The sequence below is a fragment of the Phalacrocorax carbo genome, chromosome 11, assembly GCF_963921805.1.
Source record: "Phalacrocorax carbo chromosome 11, bPhaCar2.1, whole genome shotgun sequence".
Lineage (NCBI taxonomy): Eukaryota > Metazoa > Chordata > Aves > Suliformes > Phalacrocoracidae > Phalacrocorax > Phalacrocorax carbo.
In genome coordinates, this window is record NC_087523.1 from 11,954,229 (window position 1) to 11,979,193 (window position 24,965).

General features: G+C 53.5%; 1 protein-coding gene across 2 annotated transcripts in view; it reads left to right on the plus strand.

The window, feature by feature from the left end:
* Window positions 1-24,937, plus strand: part of DRP2 (dystrophin related protein 2) — a 30,433-nt gene extending 5,496 nt beyond the window's left edge. The window contains exons 2-24 of one of the 2 annotated variants that reach the window (XM_064463117.1): window positions 3,150-3,303; window positions 7,704-7,837; window positions 8,645-8,801; window positions 9,929-10,049; window positions 10,565-10,833; window positions 11,360-11,506; window positions 12,014-12,092; window positions 13,215-13,275; window positions 13,688-13,749; window positions 14,024-14,098; window positions 16,155-16,356; window positions 16,560-16,645; window positions 17,373-17,530; window positions 17,669-17,835; window positions 18,142-18,253; window positions 18,692-18,828; window positions 19,119-19,184; window positions 20,000-20,065; window positions 20,364-20,507; window positions 21,187-21,424; window positions 21,568-21,688; window positions 21,843-21,929; window positions 22,742-24,937. In XM_064463117.1, the coding sequence (XP_064319187.1) occupies window positions 3,196-3,303; window positions 7,704-7,837; window positions 8,645-8,801; window positions 9,929-10,049; window positions 10,565-10,833; window positions 11,360-11,506; window positions 12,014-12,092; window positions 13,215-13,275; window positions 13,688-13,749; window positions 14,024-14,098; window positions 16,155-16,356; window positions 16,560-16,645; window positions 17,373-17,530; window positions 17,669-17,835; window positions 18,142-18,253; window positions 18,692-18,828; window positions 19,119-19,184; window positions 20,000-20,065; window positions 20,364-20,507; window positions 21,187-21,424; window positions 21,568-21,688; window positions 21,843-21,929; window positions 22,742-22,761 (2,817 nt within the window). In that variant the 5' untranslated portion in view covers window positions 3,150-3,195 and the 3' untranslated portion in view covers window positions 22,762-24,937. Of the gene's footprint in view, window positions 1-3,149; window positions 3,304-7,703; window positions 7,838-8,644; window positions 8,802-9,928; window positions 10,050-10,564; window positions 10,834-11,359; window positions 11,507-12,013; window positions 12,093-13,214; window positions 13,276-13,687; window positions 13,750-14,023; window positions 14,099-16,154; window positions 16,357-16,559; window positions 16,646-17,372; window positions 17,531-17,668; window positions 17,836-18,141; window positions 18,254-18,691; window positions 18,829-19,118; window positions 19,185-19,999; window positions 20,066-20,363; window positions 20,508-21,186; window positions 21,425-21,567; window positions 21,689-21,842 lie in introns of both variants that reach the window. The other variant, XM_064463116.1, reaches the window with a different exon arrangement.
* The last annotated feature ends 28 nt before the right edge of the window (window positions 24,938-24,965 follow it).

Genomic DNA, 24,965 nt, shown 5'->3' on the forward strand with positions numbered 1-24,965 from the left:
CTTCTTGCACAGAAATGTGCCCAGGGGATCAACCTCACTTTAAATCTGGTTGGACTGCCTGACCACATTGCTCCCTGAGTCATCTGAAGGAGGATTTTTCAACTCCTTTTCAAGTAGAGGCTTGTAGTAGGTTGTGGTGATGGTAGTTTTATTTGCCAACACTTAAATCTTTTTCAATTGATGTCCCTTGGCAGTGGTACCCTGGATCTCCAGCACCAATCAGAGTACAGAGGGTGAACACTGGCGTGGGAGAGGCAAGGTGGATCACAGGTTCAGTTCTTGACAGGCGTAGGCAGCAGGCAATTGACATTTACCCAGGAAGCATCCACAAAACATCTAATCCACATGCTGCAGTGCACAGACACAGTGCTGTACTGAAGCTCTAAAGTAAAGTTCAAGAGTCGGAGCTATTTTGTGTCCCATAGCAGAGGAGCAGAGCAGATCAAGAGCATTTCACCTTGCCTGGTTCCTGTAATAGCAGAGAATTTGGCAAGTGTTCCTGTGTAGCTGTTGGTTTGCTTGCAGTCGTGCTTCACCATCTGGTTGTCTCTCTCTCCCAGTGAATGTCATCCTTTGTGCTGGCTGATGTGCAGATGAGTTATTTCCACATTATCTTGGGTTCTCCACATCTGGGCTTTGCCTTTCCTATTGCAGATGGCAAAGAGTAGCTGAGCCATTGCCATCAAACCTGCGATAAGATTTCTGTGTCAGCCAGGTATTGCACAGGACATGCTTGAGGTAGTGGCCTTTGCTGGCATTTAGCTTTCCATCTGTCTTGTTCTTTGACTGCTCGGCAAGGCTTTAGTTCACCTATGCCATGGTTCTGTGTGCTGATGGACCTTATAATTGCTGAAGGAGTTCAGGAGCCCAGCACTCGGGAGGTGAGGGAAGGGCTATTCTTATTTCCATAGTGCAGGCAGAGAGCATGGAGACCCATCACGTCCTACACGCGGATACCCATAGAACATGGTTTACCCATCTCTGTCTCCAGAACTGCACCTGCCCTGTACATGAAAACTTAGCCTTGAGCAAAATGCAGTAAGGTCAGAGCTAGTGACTTTCCCAGTATTGCTCCCGTTCTGCAGCACTGGTGGGAGGAACAATAGACCAGGCTGTGCTGGGAGGAAACGGGGACCCTGTGTGTGGTGTTGAAGGTCTGGTTGAACCTGCCTGGCCAGCACACATCACTGCAATTACATTGTGCTGCGCTGCAGAAAAGCTGAAGCCTCAGGAGGCAGCTCTGCTGAGACATGGCAGAACCTCACTGGAAAAAGCCACGGATTTCCCAGTCATGCAGTAGAGCTCAATGGCATTCCTCCGATGGAGGCTTTGAGGCAAAATAACTTTTCATGCCCTGAAAATTGTATTTCTGCTAGATTGAGCCTCATCTAGAGGTCATTTAGAGGATCAGAGACAGCTCAGACCCCAAATAGCACAAGCATTGGAGGAATAAGACATGGTGTTACCTGCTGTCAAATTCAGATATCATCCATTGTACCCTTGTAGTTGCACAAGGTGACTTTGCCCTGTGAGGCTGGGGGCTTTGAAGACCCTGGAACTTATAACTAGTAATGTGTCCTGATAACCCTGCCTGCACGGGGAAAGGAGCAAGGTGAGGCTGCTGTGATGCACCATCTGTGATGTTCATTTGTGCAAATGGGCAGAAGGGATAGAGGACAGGACCTTGGATTATCAGCATGTTGGAGAGCTCAACACAGGCTGTTCTGCTGGGGAGGGAGAGAATTATGGCTGTAAAAATTGCTAAGGGATTAAAGAAAATAATAATAGGATAAGATGTTCTTAATGTGCATAATGGAGGGGGGAGAGGCAGTGAAAGCTCAGGCAGGGGAGTGAGGGATGTGAAAGCGTGTGAGATGGGCAGCGTGTACCACGGCTTTCTCCTTGCTCTGCTGTCCAGTGTGATTGCTGGCTGTGCAGGACGTGCTTGTCTGCTCCTGCCCTGCCAGGACCAAGCAGGAAGTTTCTCAGATGGTCCAAGTGAGGTGGGTGTGAAGGAGCCAACGACCTCCTTCCAGCAGCGTTGCTCTGTACCTTGGAAGCAGCCCCGCCTCTACTTGGACATGAGGTCCGGCTGCTGGAAGCAGGTGATAGTTTCCTTCCAAAAGTAGGAAAGCAGTCACCAAGTTAGGCAGTGGGTTGTGTGGGAGACAGCACAGTCCCTCAGCAATGCCTCTTGACCCATCACAGGCAGTATTCAAACATCACTATTGATTTGCTCATCTGACCTCAGATGTGCTGAGTCTGGTCTGGGCAAAGCCCTGCATAGTGCTCACAGCTTTTGTATGTTAGGTTTCCATCCTACTGTGAACATGTTAGTGCTCAGCTCCTTTCATGGTGCTGCCACTGGCTAAATGGAGAGTTGTGGGATTGTGCTTCAGTTCTAGAAATCTGTCAGATTCAGGTAAACATTACCTTGCACCATTCTCTCTGGGCTTTATTTTCTCATGGCTTTCTACAAAGCTGAGATGGTGCTGGCAGTGGGATAAATCACTATTTTAAGCTTATTCAGAGTCCAAACAACAAAAAAAGCTGCATTGTGACCAGAGGTTCCATTTCAGATCTGTTGAGTAGAAAAGGGGCCACTGCTAACTGGCTTTACAGGTCATAAAGCTTTAAAAACAGAATTAAAAAAATGAATTTTATAACTCATAATGAGTAAAAACTCATAAAAGGTAGCTGAGAATGTGAGATGTATGTATGTGGAGGACTGAGGCTCAAGGCAATTTTCCTTCTGAACATAAAAGGAAAAAAAAGTTTGAAAATATTGTCTGTTATTGGGATACGTCTATTATGTCTAAACATAAACGGTCATGACAGTGACATCCTCTCTCCCCTCTTCCTTTAAACCCTAGGTATCTCCTGTAGAAAGAAATCCACCCCTTTAAAAATTCAACATAATCTGTGGGATTAGGTAACACAGGATATCATTACAGCAAATTGTATAACTAGATGCAAAAATTGGACACTCAGATAACAAAAGATTGCAACATTAGTACAAATACATTTTTTAAAAAAAGCATCTTTTTAGCCTTCAGCCTTTGAGAAGGTAGCACACTAGGCAGCTGGGAAGGGGGTCAGCTCCATGAGGAGGTGCAAGCTGACCCAGGGACTTTCACGTTGCTTTTCAGGTGCTCGTGTTCAGAGTTGTCTCCATCCCCATGAACGTTGGTTCTGATGCAGCCCCTGGTGATGCAGGAATGGCCCTATGTCCTCCCACGTTGTCCTGAGTGGCATGTCACAGACCAGGCACAGCACAGCAGCACTGCCCACCCAGTGTCTCAGGTAAGAGCTGGGTTTGGGAGCCTTTCTCATGGCAGCTTTTTGCAGTGGTTGGAAATGTCTGTGGAGCAAGACAGGACCTCTGTTCCTGGTGGCAGGGAAAACTGCTAGCTCCAGCCCCCCATTGGCTTGCACTTAATGAGAGCGTTAGCTCTCCTCAAGCGTTTTGGCTGCAAGGTGTTTCCCAAAGTAGAGTAAGAGAGACAACCTGCAGAGCTGGATTTCAAGCTTCCTTCAAAATAAAGAGCAAGAGGCCACCATTAACAGCTTTTTTGTATTTGGTTGGGATTATTTTTTTCCTGGAAACTTGGAAGAACATCAGTTTTTGCTGAAAATGTAGGTTTCTAATCTTCCTGGTTGCAGAGAAGAGCTTGGAAAAAAGCCCCTAGAGAACGCTGTAAGGCAGAGGAGGAGTCTGACCTCTTTCTAGTTAGTCTAGTTATCCTGAGGAATGGAGAGGGGGTGCTCACACTGCTGGTCTCCCTCCTCCTTCCCCCAGGGTCTCTGAACCAGCAGGCCAGGCTCCTCACTGAAGCTGGGCAGAGAGGTGAAGGTCTCTTGGATCCCTGGGTAAATGGCAGGGCAGAGTGGAAGAGAACAGAAGGGTGTGCTGGCAACTGTCTGCAAAGCTGCCTGTGCTCTACCCCGAGCTGTCACGAGCTGGTTTAGCACCTTGCCCTGGGTCACCCAGGACAACAAGACTGGGGAAACGCTGCCTTGGCTCTGCTAGAGTATGGCTTCTCCTTTGCTGACCATAGCTGTTGGCCCCAGGGTACCTCTCACCTGGCAAGAAACTGAGAGATGGTGCCAGAGTTTTCCTTGGGCACTGGCGGTGTTGTTCCCAGGACAAATGAGGTCCCTGGTTCTGCCTTTTCCTTTTTCATCGTGCTTCAAACATGAAGAGTAAAGGCTGAGCCTGGGGCTCCACCCTGCTGTGGCTTGCCATCAGCCTGGACCCATCCTGCCCGAGAGAGCCATGGTCTGCAGGAGGAAGGCAGAGCTTTCTCTGGAGCAGATCCAGCATGCAAGGACGAGGCTTGCACCTGAGGCAGGCTCTTGGTAGCTGAGCCAGGGCTTATTGGCCCTAGGGTGGCTGTTAGGTAGCTGCTACTGGGCTAGTACATGGGTGGTTCATGAACAGCCCAGCAGACGAAGCGGAGCTGGGGCAGGATGTTCTGTGGGACCCACCACCACTGAGCTGCAAGATGGTACATGGAGAGGGTGCACACATAATCAGCTCAGGTCATATCCACCACAGGTTTCCCCCAGTCACTGCCTGAGTCTGGTTTTCTGCTGTGTAGGCATCAGTGTGTTGGGTGCCATGCACCAGTTGGCTGCTGGGTCCTGCAGTGTTAATGACAGCCTGCCTCATTCAAAGGGTCTGTTGTGCCCTCTTCCTCACAGGTGTAGGTGTTGCCACCTAGGAAACAGCTTTCCTCTCTTGTCCTTGCTTGTCCTGAAAGCTTCCAGCAGGCTGCAGACAACCCATTCTTACTTGTGCCCTGGACTTTCTGAAGCCCCCTCCTGCAGTCTGGGAGGTGCTCCTGCGTCTGTTTGGCCTGGGAGGTGGTGGGGAGAGGAGGCTCGCTATGCTGGTCCCAGAGGGAGAGACAGCAGCAGTCAGATGTGCAGGCAGGGAAGGAGGGGAAGAAAGGGAGAGATACAGGGCGCTTTTCATTCCCTCCCTGTAGGTGGAGGAGAGCATGGAAACAATGCTGGGCAGCAGGACTCGGGGCGGGGGGGGCACAAGGATCCAGCCCAGAGCCTTCTGGCAAAAACAAACTATTTACACCCAGTCCAGGCAGGCAGGAACATCTGTGCTGGGCTGGGGCATTCGGTGGGGCAAGGAGAGCATCTTTGGCTTCTTGGGTGTGAGGTCTCAAGGACTTGACTATTTGCCTCTGGGTAGCCAAAGCTTGCTGGGACCATTTCCTGGTAAATCTCTTCCCTGGCAAAACCCCTGTCTGCCCTGCATGTGCTCCAGCATCTGAAGGCAATGTCTCTGCCGGTCACCCCAACTCAGCCCACCATCACCTTTGCCGTGCCCTTGCAGAGATGGCCCCAGTGCCCAGAGCAATCCCTGTACACACAGCCAATTTCCCGCAAGGGCCTCTCCCACGCTGCAAGGGGCTTTCCCATGCCAGTGTGCCCTGCAGTGGGCAGATGTCTGCCCCCTTTGTGCTTTGCGGGCAGCCACGATGGCACCACCGGGGTTAAAGCAGGTTGGAGGCTGCTGGAATGCCACCGGACAAAGCTGGGATTGAGGCAGGCTGGGAGGCACAGCCGCCCCCCTCCAGATTCCTGGGGAGTCAGTGCTCAGGGCACCCCGCTCTGCTAAGCACACGGTGCTTGCCTGCTTCCCTGCCGGGTGCTGCCTGGCAGCACCCGGAGGGGTGGAAGGTGATGCCTGCTCCTCCAGCAAAGCTTAGCGGCCCCGTGGAGGTTCTGTGGCTAAGCACAGGTAGGTGCACTTGCCAGAGCCTGCGTGAGTGTTCTGTGCCTGAAAATAATGCTGTTCAAGGGCACAGGGGGGATGTGGATCCAGGTTGCCACTGCTGGGGCTCTGGGGAAGGGATGCTTAGGGGGATGCTCAGAGGGAAAGCACTGCTTTTTCCCTCTGCTCAGTTGCAGGGGTTTTGTCCTAGGGGAGCAGATGTTCAACAGCTAGCCACTGTCACTGGCTCATCTACTGTGTATGGTCTGTGAGTCACAGGCTTGGTGGGCTTTTAACTTCTTGAACAAGGCTGTGAGAACTGTGTTGTCTGCTGAGCTGTCCTGCAGTTGCACTTGCACCCAGGTAGAGCTGATCCGCTCCTTTGGTATCCCCTGGGATAGAGGGGAGGGCTGGAGTGTTCTGTGGAAGCACTGTGGGGCAACTACGTCAGTGTCTTGAGGGTGTGCACATGGAGAGTATTGATTTTTCTACATGCAAGCAGTAGTTTTAGCTTGAGTGGTTTATTATCCATGGCCCCAGGATTCCTGTGATCTCTGTGGGTGATGGTTTTCTCCATTTTCTTTACGATTCTGGAGTGGCAGGATGGGGAGGCAGAGAACAGCCTGGTGTTAGACAGTTTTGGGTGAAGAAAACTTACCACCATTGTTGGTGATCATTTGATTTTTCTCTGAGAACTGGCATGGAGGGGGTATTGTTTTAGCTGTGCAGCCAAATTCCTCATCTGGTGATTTCCTCCTGCCTGCTGTTCCCCTTGGCATGGCTGGATCTCCCCCCTGGACACCTCCGGGAGCCCTTGGAGAGGACAAGTGACATTCCCTTTGGAAGAGCTGTGGCTGCCCTTCTCTGGCAAAAGGGTCCCTGTTGTATGCGCTGCTTAGAAAGTGCTAATGCAGTTAATTAATCACCTGGGGATAATTACAACAAATGAGCTCTAATATCAAAATAGCATTAGATCAAAATGCTTCCATTTCCCCAACAAAGCACATCAACGTCTCGCTGGTGGAAATGTAATGTGTCCATGTGTTTTGCAAAACAAACTAATTTTTTTGGAGGGGGTTTTGTTTTAGCTGTGAAACAAAATTCCCCCTCACCCACCGAGTCCTATGTGAGACACTTCCAGTCCTGCTGGTGTGTGTTGCTGTCACCAGCAAGTGCAACGATGACTTCGTTGCCATCACGAACAGGAGCATGATACAGTGCTAAAGGCTTAGGAGAGGATTCCTTCCCCCATCCACTGAGGATTTGTTGTCCAGGGATCAGCAACCAGTTTTCCAGGCTGAGTGGAATGGTGGAAAGGATGCTTCCTTCATGTGGCTGGGTTAGGATTTGCTGTCATCTGCTCCACAGCCTCTTAGAGCATCCTTTCCACCACTGCTCGTTCTGGAGAGGTGCAAAGGAGAAGCAGCTTCTCAAGTTTGCTGTGCAGGCAGGGAACGTCCTTGTGCTTCTGTAGAGAAGCAGGTGGCAGCTCCCAGTACCGGGGATGGCACAAAGGAGGCTGGCAGCTCCCCTTGATCCCTAGGAACAATGGGACCCATGGTGCTTGCCTTTTCTTGAAGCACAGTAGCCCTGTATGGTGTGGAAAGAAATTGCTGTTAGTCCTGCAGGGACTGTGACACACAAGGGCTAGCCCTCTCACCTCGCAGTGAGATAAGTTCATTTCTGGATAACTGAGGAGCACAGAGATTCTGCAGAACAGGAAATGTGCAGTAAGCCCTTCCTTCAACCTTTGCTTTTTGTGCTGCTGGAGCTGATACTGCATCCTTCCTCCGGGCACGTCCATGAACTTCCCTGGAGCTGCTAACAGACCCCTCCAAGAGCAGGGTAGCCCCCTTGTGAGTTGAAAAGCCAGGCAGGGTCAGGACAGCGCGGGGTAGGTGTCCCCAGGTAAGTGCTGTAAGCACCGGGCAGCAATCTCTGGATGCAGTGTGGTTCTGTTTCTGCCCAGGTTGAAGCCTTGCAGGATGGTGCAGGACATTTGTGTGTAACCCCCCAGGCTCTGAGCAGTGCTGCTGGGCCCCAGGCTCCTCTGGAGATGAATCTTTGCTGGAATGAGATAAAAAAGAAATCCCACAGCCTTCGGTAAGAGTCCCTGCCTGGAGCAAGCTCTGGGGCTGGCCAGGCCTTCCAGCCTTGCCGTTTGCATGTGCTTGTCAGGAGGTTTTTGAACTTGTTTGCTTGATGAGCCATTCGCAATGACCTTGGCTCGGTTTCCCCTCCTGTCCACAGACCTCTGAGCCTTTTTCCCTATGCTGAAAAGCAACCCCTTTCCATTTCCACCCATCCTCTCCTCCTCTCCCTCCCCTCCTTCACTCCTGCTTGTTTTCTGCTGCTTTCTCCATTCTCTCTTGCTGCTGTCTCTGCAGCTTGTCTCTTTTTGCCCCATGGCCTTGTCACCACCTCCTCTGCACTTGTCCCTTCACTGGGAGCACTCTCCACTGCACAGGGCCTTCCAGGCTTTCAGAGGTTGCAGCTCCACAGCCAACATGATGGAGAGCTTAACTGGGGCATGTTAATTGTCTTCTGCCTTAATGCAAGGCTCCTGGAAGCTGCCCAAGCAAAGCCCCCCATGTTAGCCAGAACACAGCCCCGACCCACAGGCAAATGCGGAGCAGCAATGTCCATGGCTCTGGGCTGCGGGGTGATGAATAGCCTCAGAGTTTCCTCTCCCCAGAACCTCTGTGCTTCACCCCACCTGACAGTGCAGCATCTGTGCTGGCTGAGGGTCATGCACAGCCTGTGCTGAGGTGTGCTGCCTGTCACTGGTGGGGTCCTGTGGGTGCCTGGGGGTCACCACCCCAGCTACAGTGCTGTGCCTCCCCTCTCTGGGGAACCTGGTCCTTTCCTGTCCATCTGACCATCATCCTGCTGTCCTCGCTCTCCTGCCAGGGCTCGGCTGGAGGCTTTTTCTGACCACAGTGGAAAGCTGCAGGTACCTCTCCAGGAGATCATAGACTGGCTCGGGCAGAAGGATGAGGAACTCTCGGCACAGCTGCCCCTGCGGGGCGATGTCCTCCTGGTGCAGCAGGAAAAGGAGATGCACGCGGTACGTTCCCTTGCACCTCCCCTGCCACTGTTCACTGCTAAGACAAGCTGCAGGTGGACAGCCCTGCTTGGGGCCTCCACCTCATGTGCCTGCCCACACCCACAGCCTATGAGTGTACCAGTCCTCACCCATCTCCATCTCTGCTTTCTCTGGAAAGGCAGAGCCCCAATCCCATAGCAAATACCCCTGGTACTTGGCAGGCAGGGCCCATCTGGTTTTAGACAATAAATCTTCTTTACAGCCTCAAGTCATCTGCAGGTGCTGCAGCTAGTAGTGGGCCCCATCACTTCTCTCCTAGTTTCCTCCTTACGTCCTACCTCTGCAACAGAGGGAATTGCATCTCACTGTCCTCTGCTTGGATCCTGGGGCCTGAGGAGGTTGGTTGGTCTAAAGGTGACCTGGTGGTCAGGACATGAGTGATTCCTGCAGTAGCACATTATCATCATATCTGAAACTGGGGTAAACACAGACATATGAGAGTTTCCTGCTTCCCTGATCAGATCATTTCATTCTCGCTGCCAGCAGCTGTTGGGCTTTAGTTGGTTTTACCTTGAAAACAAAACTAAACTGTTGCTTACTGTTGCTATCCCTCATCCTTGATGGAGCTAGCCACTGCCTAGGCACAGAAATAGCTGATCCAGCACCGGTGGCGGGCCACAGTTGGAGGGGAGGAGAGGACATCCTAAATCAGCCTGCCTCTGAAGTCTTCCCTGGTGGATATGCTGCTTTGGGGCATCCTGCTGTTCCCCTCCTTGCTCCTCCAGGGGCTGGACCTGTTGCCTAACAGCTGCTGGAAGAACTATTTGCATGACCATACTCTTGCTGCATGACTGAGGAGTGTCTCCAAGCAGTGTCTGTGAAAGCATTGTAAATAAAACAGCCCTGACTCAACACACCCTTCTGGGCCTCCCCCCTCCAGCAAAGCTGCAGTCCAAACCTCTGCAGGAGCCACCTTCTTGCAGGTGGCCATTTTTTCCCCAAACTGCAAAAATATTTATCTGTTAACTTCTCTCTCTGTCTCCAGTGAGGTTTGGGCCCTGGAGTGAATAAATCACTGCAGCCCTTGGCAAGGGGGCAGCAGGGGCATGATTCTCAGCTCAGTCTGTTGTCTGTGCTCTGCTCTCCAGGCTTTCATGGAAGAAGTGAAATCTCGGGGACCATACATTTACTCTGTCCTGGAATCAGCACAGGCTTTCCTTTCCCAGCATCCATTTGAGGAATTAGAAGAACCAACTTCAGAAAGCAAAGGTCTGTGGAGCTCCCCCTTCCTTGTTCTCCCATAGCACAGCACAGCTCCTCCTGGGCTGGACCAGAGAGGATGGAGTGGAGTTGGCTGGTGTGGCACAAAGTGGCATGTCAGTGCTCTGCCTCACACCATCGTGCACCCAGCTGTTTCCAGTCCTCTGGGCAAAGGCCAGACTGGTGCAGAGCAGTGCTTTTGTCCCAGGCAAAGGCAGAGGCTGCTGGTGCAGCCCATGATGGGGTGCATCCCATGAGACAGTATTGGATGTGCTCTGGGGTAGATTTTTAAAGGGCAGCAGGGATTCTGCCTGTGAGGACAGAGAGCAGGCAGAGGTCTGAGCAGGCTGGATACCTAGAGGAGCTGGTGCAGAGATGGATACTATTATCACTTGGTTTCCCTCCCTCTTTCCAGTTTCTCCTAGGTTTTTTTTATCTCCCTTTTCCCTCCATCTCTTGCCCGCTCTCCTCTGGGCTGGGCTCTCATTTTTGCTCTCTGTTCCACTCCTGCTTTGCCTCTACAGATGTCTCCCCCCGGCACAGGATCCAAAACATCAGCCGCTTTGTCTGGAAGCAGGCCAATGTGGCCAGTGAGCTGTGGGAGAAGCTCACAGCCCGGTGCGTGGACCAGCACCGTCACATTGAACGGACACTGGAGCAGCTGCTAGAGATTAAAGGGGCCATGGAGGAGCTCAGCACAACACTGGACCAGGCTGAAAGTTTGCGCAAAACCTGGGAACCCATTGGGGACCTCTTCATTGACTCCTTACCGGAGCACATCCAATCAACCAAGGTACTTCTGGCTCTGAGAAGGCTCCAGCCTTGGCCCCAGAAGTGATGAGATGCTGCTTCCTAGGAGGGCAGTGCTGTTCCTCCTGAATGCTTAGTCCAATGCAGCCTCGTTACTTGAGGTCTCAGGGATCAGGTCCTCCCTCCAACAGCCCCCTAGCTTTGTGAGGGTGGATTTGGCCCATGATGTCCTGAGCAATTGGCTGTGCTGAGCACCTTGTTATGACACAAACCTTACACAGGTACAGTGGCTCAGCATAGATGAACCATTGTCCATGTTCCACTTCTCAGGAGACTTGAGTAATCTCCAGTCTGGTTGGTTTGTTTTGGGTTTTTGTTCCCTGCTAAGGTATCCTGTGGTAGTTAGGTAGTAAGGTAGCAGACTAACCCTTGTTATTCAGCAGGGTCTTGCCAGCCACTAGCCCACCCTAGCTTGTAGCAGAGGAACTGGATTCAAGTCCTGACCACTCGCCTGCTTCTTTTCCTTCTTCCCCTGCCCTGTGCCTGTTCCCCTGGGCATGGTACTCAAGCTGTTCAAAGAGGAGCTATGCCCCATGAAGGATGGGGTGAAAGTGGTCAATGATCTTGCACACCAGCTTGCCATCTCAGATGTCCACCTGTCCATGGAGAACTCCCGTATCCTGGAGCAGATCAACACACGCTGGAAGCAGCTGCAGGTGGGAAGGAGTCAGGACCAAGCACTGCAAATAAACCACAGGTGGGAGGATGCTGGGGAAGGCCTGGCACTGCTGAGCTTCAAGGATGATAAAGTAAGGCTTGGCATAGCAGGCATGGTATAGGTGCTGCTCCTGGAGGTGGAGAGCTTCAGTTCAGTGTGGGGGAAGTGGCTGGTACATCTGTAGAGGTCTTGAGAAGGAAGAGGCAACGGGAGGAACAAAGAATGCTGTCTGAGGAGAATCAGGATCTGATGGGGGGACAGTACCAGCTGTGGCTTTGATGTCTGTGAAAATATGGATACAGGTGAGCTGGAGATGTGGCCTGTGCTGCTTCAGCCTGTGGGAGGAGGTGTAGAGGGCTGAGTGGACTGGGAATGCAAATACCGAGGAAGGAAGAGGACCTGCATGCTGGGGCATGTCCGAGTCCATCCGCAAGCCTTCCTGAATAGGGCTTCAATCTAAAATGCCTCATTGGCTGCCATTGAATTCTTCTGTCCCGTTCTCCAGGCCTCTGTAAATGAACGTCTGAAGCAGCTCCAAGATGCCCACCGGGACTTTGGACCAGGCTCCCAGCACTTCCTCTCCTGTACGTGAGTGGGTCCTCCCGGCTTCCTGCCATGAGGCTGCCTCTGCAGAGCAGCTTAGCATGAGCTGTGGCACAGGAGAATGGGGTGCAGAGTCCTGTTGCTGATGCCAGAGCCATGCACACAGCTAGAAATGGGCCCTGGTCAGTGCCTAGTGCACAGGAACCAGAGCAAGAGGCATCTCCTAAAGTTAGCATTGTGCTACCTCACCTTGTGGGACCAAGGGTAGGATGGGAGTAGGGTTCCTCTTCAGAGTGCAGAGCTGTGACACTCGCAGCAGCAGCTCCCAGGCGATACTGGGACTGTGCCAGCCTCAGAGGCTGGGTAGGCAAGACAACAGTTGGCAGAAAAAGGCAGTCCCCCATATCCCATGGTTGTCATTCGGAGGCCAAAAATGTGTGAGTTAAGGAGGTTTTCATTCAGAAAACCTCCAGAGTCTAGGGTCTGTCATCAGAAATGCTGAGCCCTGCAGGGTCTCTAGGTGCCAGTGGGGTTTTCTGGCCTGTGTTACTCTGCAGACCATGTCTTCCTATCTGAAAGGAAGAGTGATTTTTCAAGTTACTAGAATCGATAAGCTGTTTGTGACAAGGGAAAATAGTTGAGGGTCATAAAAGGGCTTTTATCCTCTAGATAATAGACATAGGGTGGCAGGAAACTGGTATGGGATGTGTCCTCATCTTCCTGAGATACTGCAGCTGACAGACAGAGCATGAGTAATGGGAACAACAGATGCTGTGGATGCCCAAGCCTGGCCATAACAGGCAGTGCTGTGTGTGAGCCCAAATCCCAGCTGCTATGAGCCTCGCCCCCTGGTGACTGCGGTATTGCTTTGGGCATCATCAAAAACATCAGGAAGTGTATCTTCCTGAGTTCTGAGCTCAGCCAGATTCAGAGTCCCTGTCTCCAGAGAGGCAAGATGCCTCTGACAAGACCAGCAGCCTTGTGCTTCTCTTAGAGGCAGTGTCTGCTTGCCTGGTCCAACACCCCTAGTTGGTGATTTGGGAAGGCACAGCCTCTTCAGAGGCACCCACCTGCTGGCAGTCCTGCTGGGCTCTTGTCAGAAACAGCATCAACCTAAAGGAATGTTTGGTGTTGATCTGACATTTGTGTTTCTCTCCTTGCAGCCTCTGTCCAGGTCCCCTGGGAGCGAGCCATTTCTCCCAACAAAGTCCCATACTACATCAAGTGAGTGTGCTCCCAGCTGCAGCCCATGGTCTTCTCTGGCCTGGTAGGAACAGGAATTTGGGACCAGTTAGGAGTGGGAGGCGGTGACCAGACTGGTCTGAGCACTGACCTCCAGCAAAGTGTGTCATGCCCAGCCTGGAAAAGCCAGGCTCACCCTGCCTGCTGAGGTGCCCCAGCTGAGGGGGGACACTAGCTAGAAGGAGAAGGGGGATGGCAGCAAGTGGGGGCACCCCCCTGTGGGCATCCTCCAAGCTGCTGTGGCTGGGGAGTGCGCTCACTGGGGTGCAGTGGTCCCAGCGTCTCCAGGCACTGCAGGACTTGCTCCCAGGGCTGGCTGGGTCATTTTCTAAATTCTCATGGCAGATGCTTAATTCCCAGCTTGACCTTTGGTTTTCTTCTATTTTCCTTCAAGCCACCAGGCTCAGACAACATGCTGGGACCACCCGAAGATGATGGAGTTGTACCAGACGCTGGGTAAGGAGGCTGCCACAAAACTATTCAAGTAACATCTGCCTTTTTGCAGCATGGGGTGCTATGTGAGATAGCCCCAGCCCACCTGCTCCCCTCTGTGGCACAGGGCCCCCCACAGCAATGGGATGTGACCCCCTGCCAGGCTCTGCCCCTCCTCCTCTCCCACACACCCTGCTTCTGCTGTTGGGGCTGGTGTCTGGGAACTGCAGCTGCTTCCTGCACTGGAGATAAGGATGTCAAGCTGCAGTTTTATTCTTCTTTTCCTGTGTTATTACAGCGGATTTGAACAACATCAAGTTCTCAGCATATCGGACAGCTATGAAACTACGACGGGTGCAAAAAGCCCTGCGATGTGAGTGTGGGAAGTATTTCCCTCCTTCTGGGTCTCCCCTGATAAAGGCATTAAACTAACACAACCTTTTATCAGCACATCAAAGGCAGGAGCCCACCAGGGGACAGGTAGCTGAGGCAAGAAGCACCAGGAAGATGAGCATGTAGCTGGAAAGCTGAGCAAATCCCCCAGCAAGGTGTCTGTGTCAGCACCTTTCTTTGCAGGCTTAGGGTGGAAATGCCTCAAGGGCAGGTGTTAGTCAAAGGGATTTGAGAACCAAGTGGTCCAGCTCAGAGTTACAAAGCTGTGGGATCAGGCAGGGGCTCACTGAGGAGCTCCAAGGGAGCGCGGAGAAGCCATGGATGTAACCAAGAGCAGAAACCAGCCTCACTGGCAGGGGCAGAGAGGGCTCCACAACTTACAGAGGAGGAAGGGAGCCAATAAACCTCACTTCTGCAGTGTTGGTGAAATTCCGGTTAAAATTAAGATTAATAGCCAGGTGAATATGATGTGATAGGATGCCTCCTGCCTTTGATGTGCTGATATGATGCATGGCTCTCTGAGGGACAGCTGCTCCTCAGAAACTGCTGAGGAGTTTCCAGGGGTATTGGTGAGTAGGCAGATGGGAATCTGATAGATGTGGCACCCTTGGCTGCTGGAGAGCTTTTGGCAAGGCCTCTTCCCTAAGGCTCTTCTCAAAATTAGAGAGGCAGGAAGAGGGAAAACCACCTCCTGAACTAATCATTCCTGACAGGGAGGAGACATAGCCAGGTGGCAGTGGGGTCCCAGGCAGACCTGTGCTCCTTGGCATCTTGTTAAAGGCCTGGAAGAAGGTAATAAGTGAGGGTCAGAGGAGGTTTGGTACTTCGGGGTGTTGAACCCTGGCTGTGGAGTAGTTTCATGACACTGTGGTGAGCAAGCTGTCCCATACCCGCAAACATTCAGGGTTGATGTAGTGCAAACGGGGGAAAGCAGCAGTTAGCTTTCACCATCCTGCAAAGTTGTCCAAGCAGCAGTAGCTGCAGAAACACCAGGCATGGTGAGGAAAACGGAAAAGAGCAAAACAGAGCCATTCTGTGTGCTGCTTGTGCATCTTTGGTTGCTTGTCTCTTGCATCTCACATGCTGCACTGGCACCTTCTTCCCAGAGCAGAAATGATATGGAATAACGTGAATAAGTGCTTTTTTTCAAGGCATACTTGAGGAGGGCAAGGAGACTGCCAAATGCCAGCTTCCCCATGATGAGAGGTTTGGAGGAGTGAGTGGCCGTGTAGGAAAGAGGCAGTGTGGGACACATCAGAGCCATGTCCAGTCACGGGCAGTGTGCACGTGAGGGTGAGCAGGAGCGATACTCACCGGTGTGTGAATTGGGGGTCCCCAGTGCAACTGTCAGCAGCTTTGATAGGAGAAGGGACGACTTTTCCACAGAGTGAAGTTGCAGTGTGGAAATGGCACATGATCCCTTGGGCATGGAGAACATAAATGGTCTCAGAAATGGAAAGACTTTCAGGAAAGAAAGATTGCTGGCTGCTAAACATGGTAGCACATACAACCTGCAGCCATAGAAATCTGAAAGCAAGGTAGTCAGGGTAGCTCATGCTGTCCTAGCCCTGTTTTATGTTTGTGCCTTGACACCTGCTGCTGGTCAGAGCTGGAGGCAGGACTGTTCCACCTCTGGGCAGCTGCTCAAAGGGTTTGTGTGGCTCTGTTCCCCCTCACCTCCCCACATCAGCCCTGCAGGGACCTGGCATGTGCAGACACTGGCTCTGGGCACCTGTGGCTCTGCACAGAGCCTTTCATGGGTAACATCTTCATGGCCATGGTTGGCCACAGGAACAGGGAAGGAAGGTCATGCAGAATGGTGGCTCAAATTGACTATAGGTGGAGATGTGCGTATTCTGGGAGGGGTTTAGAGATGGGAGAGCAATTCTGGGAGCTGTGGCCATCTTGCCAGCATCTTCCACACCGCAGTGGGGCTGAGACTGCCCCAGGGCAGAGCTGTGTCTCTCTCCTCTTGGTCCTCACATCTCCCATTTTCCTCTCTGCCTCTGATCTGTCCACCTGTGCTTTTTGCGCAGTGGACATGGTGACCCTGGCCATGGCCTTGGAAATCTTCAATAAGCACGACCTGCAGCCCAGTGACCGGGTGATGGACGTGGTGGAGGTCATCCACTGCCTGACCGCCCTCTACGAGAGACTGGAGGAGGAGCGGGGCATCCTGGTGAATGTGCCACTCTGTGTGGACATGAGCCTCAACTGGCTGCTGAATGTCTTTGACAGGTACTGGTTCCTCAATGTCCCTCTGAGCTGTGGGGCTGTCATGCTTTGAAGGAAACCCCTGTGCTGCTTTTCTAGCTGGCAGTGCTGCAAAAAGGCCCTGGCCACTAGCGAGGGGGCTGCCCAGCGTGGGCTTGCCTTGCTGACCCCCCTGGATAAAAAAATTCCAAAACGTTTGCAAACCTGTGCAATATCTTACCTTGCAGTGGCCGCAGTGGGAAGATGAGGGTGCTCTCCTTCAAGACGGGCATTGCATGTCTGTGCGGAACAGAGGTCAAGGATAAGTTTCAGTGTGAGTTCCCCATCTCCCTCCCCCAGGGCCTGGTGTGGCATAACCTGGGGAAAGTGGGAGTGACTTTGTTTCCTGGCTTAGCCTTTCTTTGCCCAGAAAGAGCAGAGAAACAGCTTTCCTGCAGTGACTAATCTACTTGTATTGCCACCCCTCCCCCTCTCGCTCCCCAAGCCCACACCACGTAAATTAGGAGGCATTTTTGCAGGCTGGCTGGGGCTGTGGTGATCTTGCTTGCATGGCACCATAAGGAACAGTGCAGAGAAGGCAAACAGGTAACAGTTATCCAGTGCTTCCCAGAAGGAAAAAGTAGAGAAAGTGGGAAGTAGGTTTCAGACAAATTTAAAGGAAGCCCCTTTCCTCACTGCGTTTTAATCATGGTACTCTCTACAATGGAATACTGCTGAGAGGTTAACATAGGAAGCACCAAGGGGTTAAATAAAGGGATTGGGCAGATTCATAGAGGAAATGCCAGCTGTTAAAGAAGTGTTATATGTAGCCTCTGTCTAAAGAAGACTCTAAACTCCTGGTTATTGGGAGCTGGAAGGATACTGGTAAAGGTTATTTAATCATAGCTTGGTTTTTCTCTCTTACTTGAGCTCCCTGACCAAGACAGGCAGTGGGGCCTCTGGTCTGATCCACACACTGCTCCCCTGTGCCTACATCCTGCCCAGCATGCTGAGGCATCAGCTGTGTCTCTAACAGGGCTCTGTGTCCATCCTGCTGGCAGATCTCTTCAGCCAAGTGGCAAATGCTGGAGGACTGTGTGACCAGCGGCACCTTGGCATCCTGCTCCACGAGGCCATCCAGGTCCCGCGCCAGCTGGGGGAGGTCGCAGCATTTGGGGGCAGTAATGTGGAGCCCAGCATCCGCAGCTGCTTCCGCTTTGTGAGTAGGGTGCCATGGCCCATACTGTCCCTTCTGCAGCAGCCGTGCCAGGGAGAGGCTCTGGGAGCTGGTGAGGAGCTAGCACCCCGTCACACCTGGGTCCCAGCACTAAGCAGCCCCTTCCTCTCCCCTCCCCAGAGCAATGGGAAGCCCACCATCGAGGCGTCCCAGTTCCTGGAGTGGGCCAACCTGGAGCCGCAGTCCATGGTGTGGCTGGCCGTGCTGCACCGGGTGACCATGGCTGAGCAGGTGAAGCACCAGACCAAGTGCTCCGTCTGCCGGCAGTGCCCCATCAAGGGCTTCAGGTAGGGGTTGTGATATGGGACTTTGGCCCCCAAGCGGGGTGCGTGGTGTCCTGCGGGAGGGAGCTGAATTTGCTCTGTGCTGCTGGGGCAACCTAGGGCAGCAGTGTTTCGGGCCAGTCAGGCTGGGTGCCAGCACAGAAGGAGCAGAATGCTTTTCTGGGGACTTCAGCCATCAGTACTGTGGGTTCAGTGGGGTGTGAGAGCAACACAGACCTTCTCTGTCCCCTGCTGGGCTCTCCTTGGGCTCCAAAATGATGTGTATTTGCTGACTCTTACTGCCTCCCTATGGCCTCTTGATCTCTCCAGGTATCGGAGCCTGAAGCAGTTCAACGTGGATATCTGCCAGACTTGCTTCCTCACTGGGCGAGTCAGCAAGGGCAACAAGCTGCACTACCCCATCATGGAGTACTACACCCCGGTATGGAGCTGGGCTGCGCTGGGAGGATCTTGGCTCAGAGCAGGTCCCCATCAGTGGCAACAGCCTTGTAATGTTTAGGCTGGTGCAGCCCCAGAATTGGATCCCTTGTACGTGTTTTTGGGTTTTTTTTGTGTGTTTTTTTTTGTTGTTGTTGGTTTAGTTTGGTTTTTTTTCCCCTCCTTATGCTGGAGGTTGCCTGTGTCCCTGTTATTCTGGGGCTCATGGTGAGCAGGATGCATGGCATCTACCAATGCTCAGCTTGGCTTGTGCCAGGCCCCATGACAGGCTGACAGAGCTGCCATGTCCCCTCCTTGCTTCCTCTGCTGTGTCTGCCTCTTCCACTGGAGCTTGTGGCCAGCCTAAAAGGACTTCTTTCCTGTGGATGCTGACCCCCACTTTTCATTAAGCAGCACCTTGGTAATGTTTGTGTCTCTGCAGACCACATCCAGTGAGAACATGAGAGACTTCGCCACGACGCTGAAGAACAAGTTTCGGTCCAAGCAGTACTTCAGCAAGCACCCACAGAGAGGTTACCTGCCCGTCCAGTCTGTACTCGAGGCTGACTTCTCCGAGACGTGAGTTGGCTGTGCCCCAGGCTGTGCCTTTTGACCCTGTCTGATACACAGGCTTCACAGATGGAAGCAGCACCTCGGCTGTGAGTCAGGGCTCACATTGGGAGGGCTGGAGGGGGCACTTTCTCTGGGCATGATACAGCACCTAGTTTTAGGAGGAGCGAAGATTTCAGTCTCCCTTTCCAGCCTGTCCCTGGCTTGTCTCAGCCCATGTAAGACCAGGGCAGCCTCTCCAAGCGAGAGCCTTGAGCGAGGACTGCTGAGCCTTACTGACCACTGTATGTCTTTTCCAGACCAGCCTCCTCCCCAATGTTACCACATGCCGACACCCACTCCCGGATCGAGCACTTTGCCAGCAGGTATCACCACTGGGCACTCATGTCGTGCCGGGCACAAAGCATGACTCCAATGGGTGCGGAGGGGTTTTTGGGGCAGATGCGTGGTGAGATTCTGCTCACCCTGCTGCACCCACGGCACCCTCCATGCTTCCCAGCATGCTGCCTGCCAGGCAGAGGCTGGCTCAGGCTGCAGCTCAGGCTGCAGGGCCAGGCAAACCTGCCTGCACCACTTTGCTCCTGCCTGGGACTTGGCTGATGCCATGCAAATTGGCAGCAAACACCATGCATTTGACAGCAGATGTCTTAGTGATGAAGCAGTCTCCATGTACTCTCCTGCTCTTCCCAGTATGAGCTGCTGGTTGGATTCTCACCAGGCAGATCCCTCAATGTCTTGCTCAGCCCCTGTGCTCACCACTGCTGCTTGCATGCTTGCCATTGCTGCTGCCTGTGGTTTGTAATGCCTCTGCCCTCACCACGGATCCAGGCAGAGTGGGCACCTGAGCAGCACAGGGACTCTGTAGCTTAGGCCCTAGGCTGGAGCTTTCACCCCCAGGTAGGCTTCACCCCTTTCCTTTGCCTATGTGAGAGGAGGCTGAGCTAGCTGCATGGCATCAGACTTTTATTCCAGAGACTGTCACCCCAGAGCAGCGTCTTTTTTTTTTTTTTTTTAATAAAAGGAAAACCTCTCTAGACCCTGTAAAGATGGGCAGATTGGTGCAGGCCAGCTGGAAGACCCTGCCAGAAAGGGTCTTGTAGGAGCTGCTGTAAGTAGGGTGCATCAAATAGACATTCAGGGTGTGTCTGATCATATTTCAGCCTGTTTCTCGTTCCTCCAGGCTTGCAGAGATGGAAAGCCAGAACTGTTCATTCTTCAACGACAGCCTGTCCCCTGATGACAGCCTGTGAGTTCTGTCCTCCTGTCCCTCCTCCTCACCTCCTGCTGAGTCAGGGCTCCTGTGGCTCCATCCCTGCCTAGCCAGGGCACAGAAATGCTTTCCTTCCCAGCTCCTTTGAGTCTGAGGCTCTTAGGCACCCCAAGCTACGCAGGGGTGCTGAGCCACTTTTGAGCTCTAGACTTGGAGCAGCCAGAATGGGCTCCCATACTAAATGACCTCCCTCCAGGCTGTCACTTCCCCAAGGCACACAAATCCCTTGACACTGATGTTCCTCACCAAGGTGTTTCTCCACCTGCTGCAACAGGGATGAAGACCAGTATCTGCTGCGCCATTCCAGCCCTATCACCGACAGAGAGCCTGGGGGCAGCCAGCAGGTTCCGGCAAGCCTCCACATGGATGACAAGGGAGAGCTGGAGCAAATCCTGGCACACTTAGAGGATGAAAACCGGTAGGGGCATAGGTAACTCTGAAAGTGGGGTTTATAGCCTGTGGGGAAGGGGCTGGAGAAGCCTGGCAGATCTGAGTGGAGCTAGAGGATAGGTGCTGGGGCTCGATGTGGGGACTGGAGAAGCTGAGTGGGTTGGTTTGGAGGGTGTCTAGGCTGAGCCCTAAAACCCTCATGGGAGTACTCGGTGAAGGTGTGCTCTCCAAGGAAGGGAGAAGATTCTGTTCCCCAAAATGTTCCTGCCCTCATCCCCAGAATCTGTTCCCCCCCTGAACCCTAAACTGGTTGAAGTGAGCTCAGGGCATTGCTGCCTCTCTTTTCCCTGAGCCCCTTGCAAACAGCGGTGATGCTGCTCTGGACCACACAAGGTGAGGCTCTAGGCAGGGCAGCTCAGCTTAGGAGGAGGAGGAGGTGATGCTTTCCCTGCCCTTGTGTTTAGTCTCTTAGGAAGCAGTTGCAAGTCTTCTTGTAAACTGCCTGAGTGGGGTAGAGTTGTAGGAAGGCCACCACAAGGTGCACAGACTAAGTTCAGGTCCATGCTGGTCCTCAAGTTTCACATGTGGCAAAGCCTCCAGGGGTGTTTTGTCTCCCGGTCATGGGCCATCCCCAGTGCACAGCTGTTGGGTGTTTCCAGCAGTCTCTAGAAAGGAGAGCAGCCATGCTGACCTAGGCTGTCTTGCAGGATCCTCCAGGGAGAGCTGAGACGTTTGAAATGGCAGCATGATGAGGCGGTGGAGTCTCCAACCTTGGCTACAGGCTCCCCTGAATCAGTGCAAGACCCACGTAATGATGAGCTCCTGGCAGAAGCACGAATCCTCCGGCAACACAAGAGCCGCTTGGAGACCCGCATGCAGATCCTGGAGGACCACAACAAGCAGCTGGAGTCCCAGCTGCACCGGCTGAGGGAGCTGCTGCTGCAGGTACTCTCAGAGGAAAGATCCAGGGAAGCCCATCCTTGGGGTGGGCTTTGCCATAACAGAGCAGGGGCAGTGGCAGAAAGGGATGGTTAGGGTGGGGAGAGGACAAGGACAGAGGAGCGTGACAACTCCCTTTCTCTCTCCAGCCTCTGGTGGAGTCAGATGGCAACGGTTCAGCAGCCTCTTCCTTGGCTTCATCTCCGCATCAGTCTGAAGGCAGCCAGGCAAAGGAGAAAGAGCACAACACCCCTGACACCGAAGCTGCAGGTGAGGACGGGGTTTGGGCTGAGCTCTCAGCCCTGCTCCCTTGGTTCAATGCTGCAGGAAGCTGCCTGTGCCCTGCCATCCTGCAGAGAGGCTGGCCAGTGAGGAGAATGCCCAGAGAGCCTGCTCACCCCTGCCCCCCTCTCTCCTACTGCAGATGAGGTGGAAGCCAAAACCCAGGAAGTCAGCGTGTGCCTGGAGGACATCATGGAGAAGCTGCGGAGCGCCTTCCCCAACTCCCGAGGTACTCGAGTGAAATCCCCCTCTCTGGCCTCTTATTGCTCCCTCAGATGAGGTTTTACCCGTGGAGCTCTGCCCCGATCCCAGCTTCCCTGCGACAGCTGATCCCCCACAGCACCTCCAGTCAAGACCTATGCTGCCACAGTGGTGCTGGGACTGATGTGTGGCCTGGGCACAGAGAGGTTGGGGAGGAGGTTTCACACCTGCGAAGAGAGGCAATCAGGTCTGCCAAGAGTATGGACCAACTAAATCCCCCCAGATGAGCTGCAAGGCAGCCTCCTGCCCTGCTTGGAACCCTGCACCCCATGTGGCTCCCCCCTGCGAAGATGGACAGACCTGCCAGCATTGAGTTTACAGCAATCATCTTGAGCCATCTCCTCACTTCATCCCCATCCAGACCCCTCTCCAGGAGAGGATGAGGCCTCAGTTACCTGGCGAGATGGAAGCAATGGTGCGACCTCTCCTAGGTGCTCATGGATGGCTCTTCACAGCAGGGATGGGAACTGGGTGTGTGTGTGTGGACAGTGCTCCACTTGCCCAGCGGGGTTTGGTGTTGGTCTTTCTGCTCTTCCTCTGTGCACCAGCCCAGAAGCAGCATGCAGTCCCTCACCCAGGCTGCTCACACACATGCAGGGAGCGAGACATTGCTTGGTGCCAGCACTAACGCAAAGCAGGGGAGAGCTTCCCTCTCTGCCCATGTAGCCCCTCACCCATTTTCTGCCACCTCTGAGCGGGATCCTCCTGGCTCTGCAGCAGCCCTTTTCTAACCAGGTGGCTCTGGGTCCTATTTTCCTGATGTCTACATTTCTCTTTCAGGTATGACCTCCCTTATCTAATACCTCCTGTGAGCCAGAGGCTTTTCCTAACCAGGCTGCTTTCCTCCCCCTCCTCTCCCTGCTATGCTCCCTGTGCTGCAGCAGGCCTCGTACAGACTCCCTGCGAGCTGGTTGTGCAGGATGCTGGCCAGCTCCAGAAGATCTCAGGGGAACATAGGTCATGCAGGAGTGGGACTGTGGGCTCCCCAGGAGGTTGGCTCGGTCACTTGGCCACAGTGACCAAGCCTGGGTGGAAAGGTTCAGAAGAAAGAACAGAAGCTCTGAAAGCTGCCTGTCTCCCCCAGTGTTTGCAGGCTGCTTCCTTTGACCACGGCCCTCAGCAGATGCAGAGCTCAGCATCCCATTCCTCCTCAGTTGTGCCCAGGGGCCTCTAGGTTTACAGACACCAAAACACTCCTGGAGCCACCTAGTTTTTAAAAGAACTCTTTCTAACAGCATCCAGCTGCCAGCCTTATGGATTGAACTGTCTCTGCCACCCAGGGCTCTGCAGCCAACCAGGCACATACTGTCTGCTGGGAAGAGTCTGTGAGTTTTATGGGGTAGGGTGGAGTCCATGTTAGAGCTTCAGCCCAGCTAGTAGCCTTATCTTGAGAGGGTCTTTATAACAGAGCCTTATCATCTAATTTGCATATATTTCTATATATTATATATATATTCTGTACTTAAATACTCTCATGGACTCACTCCATTAAATTCTAATACTGTAAATGCAGCTGCCCTTCACTTTCAGTCCAGCCCAACATCTGCTCCTGCAGGGACTAGCACCCTTCCTATTGCTGGTGCTGCCTTGGATCAGGGCTGCTGGGAGGAGCTCAGTAGAGGGCCGGACCTCTGTACCACCTGGTTTCCTGGGGAGCTGTGCCTTTGCCATGACACAGAGCGCCTGTCCTGCCTGGACCCAGCTCCATCCCTCGGGAACCTCAGCTTCTGCAGCTGCCCATCCCCACAGTGGTGTGGGAAGGGATTTCTCCGGCCATAGCTCCAGCCCTGGAGCCACCAGAACGTTGGGCTGTAATGCTGGAGCATAGTGGTGCAGGCAGGCAGCAGGACAGGCAAGGCACATTCTTGCTGCCCCCAAGGAGCAACTGCCCTGCTGTTGTCCCCTAATTTGAGCTGGGCTGAGGGGCTGGAGGCACTTGTTGGAAGCAGGCGAGTCCAGCCAGGTAGTGGAGGAAGCTGTTCTGCTAGCTGGCAGGGCAGCTTGGTGGTCGTGGGTACTGGTCCCAAAGGCTCCCTCAGGCTGGCTGTCTTATGCTGTGTTATGTTGAGAAAGAAGTAGAGTCAGGTGTTGTAGGGTTCCTCAGAGTGCAGGCTGTGATGGCCCTGGTGCTCTGGGGCCACAGGCTGGGGGAAGATGAGATGCCTGAGCCCTCAGGGTAGGGCTGCATGCTGGTGTGAAGCATCCTGCCCAAAACAGGGCTTGCTGCAAGGACAGGGATGGGGCTGCAGTTGCTGGCTGGGACAGGATACGGTGGTGAGCCGTTTGAGGAGGTTCAGACCAAGGCAGCGTGTGGGGGCACAGGGCTGCGCAGGTGGTTGGCTTTGGCATGCTGGCAGAGGTGTGAAGCAGTGTCCACACTGGGGATTAGACAGTGCAAGCCTTACGGCCAGGTGTTCGGGGTCTTGCACTGCAGTGGCCGCTAGCAGCAGTGTGGGTTGCTGTCCTTGCCATCCCTTCTCACACCCAGGCAAGCGGCAGGAGTGCAGGAGCAGTGGCATTGGTGCTAGGCTGGCTGTAAGCATCCATGTGTGTCAGGCTGCTTGTTTGACCCTCTTGGGGGACCACACGCCAGCCTGCAATACCTGGCTGGACCACCCCACCCCACTCCCCCCATTACGCTAGTGGCAGGATGGGGGGAGTGGGGGAAGGAGCAAGGTTTTGGCCTGAGGATGAGGTCGGGTGTACCCAGCCTGGGGGGAGATGGAGGAAGGAAAATACAGGCTGAGGGCAGAGCTCCTGGCCCTGGTGCCAGGTGTGGGGAGCGGTGGTGGCCAGACGGGGTGCTTGGGTGGTTGGGTACAGGGTGAGTGCAGGCTGTGCTTGGGAGGCAGGATGCATCAGGGAGGGGAGCAGGCTGGCTAATGCTCTGGTAACCATGTACTGTGGTGCTGCTGTCCTTGCTGCTTCATGCCATCTCTGCTCTGGAAAGAGAATAAATTTGTATTTATACTGAGATGCAGAGTGGTGCTCTGGCCTCTTCTAT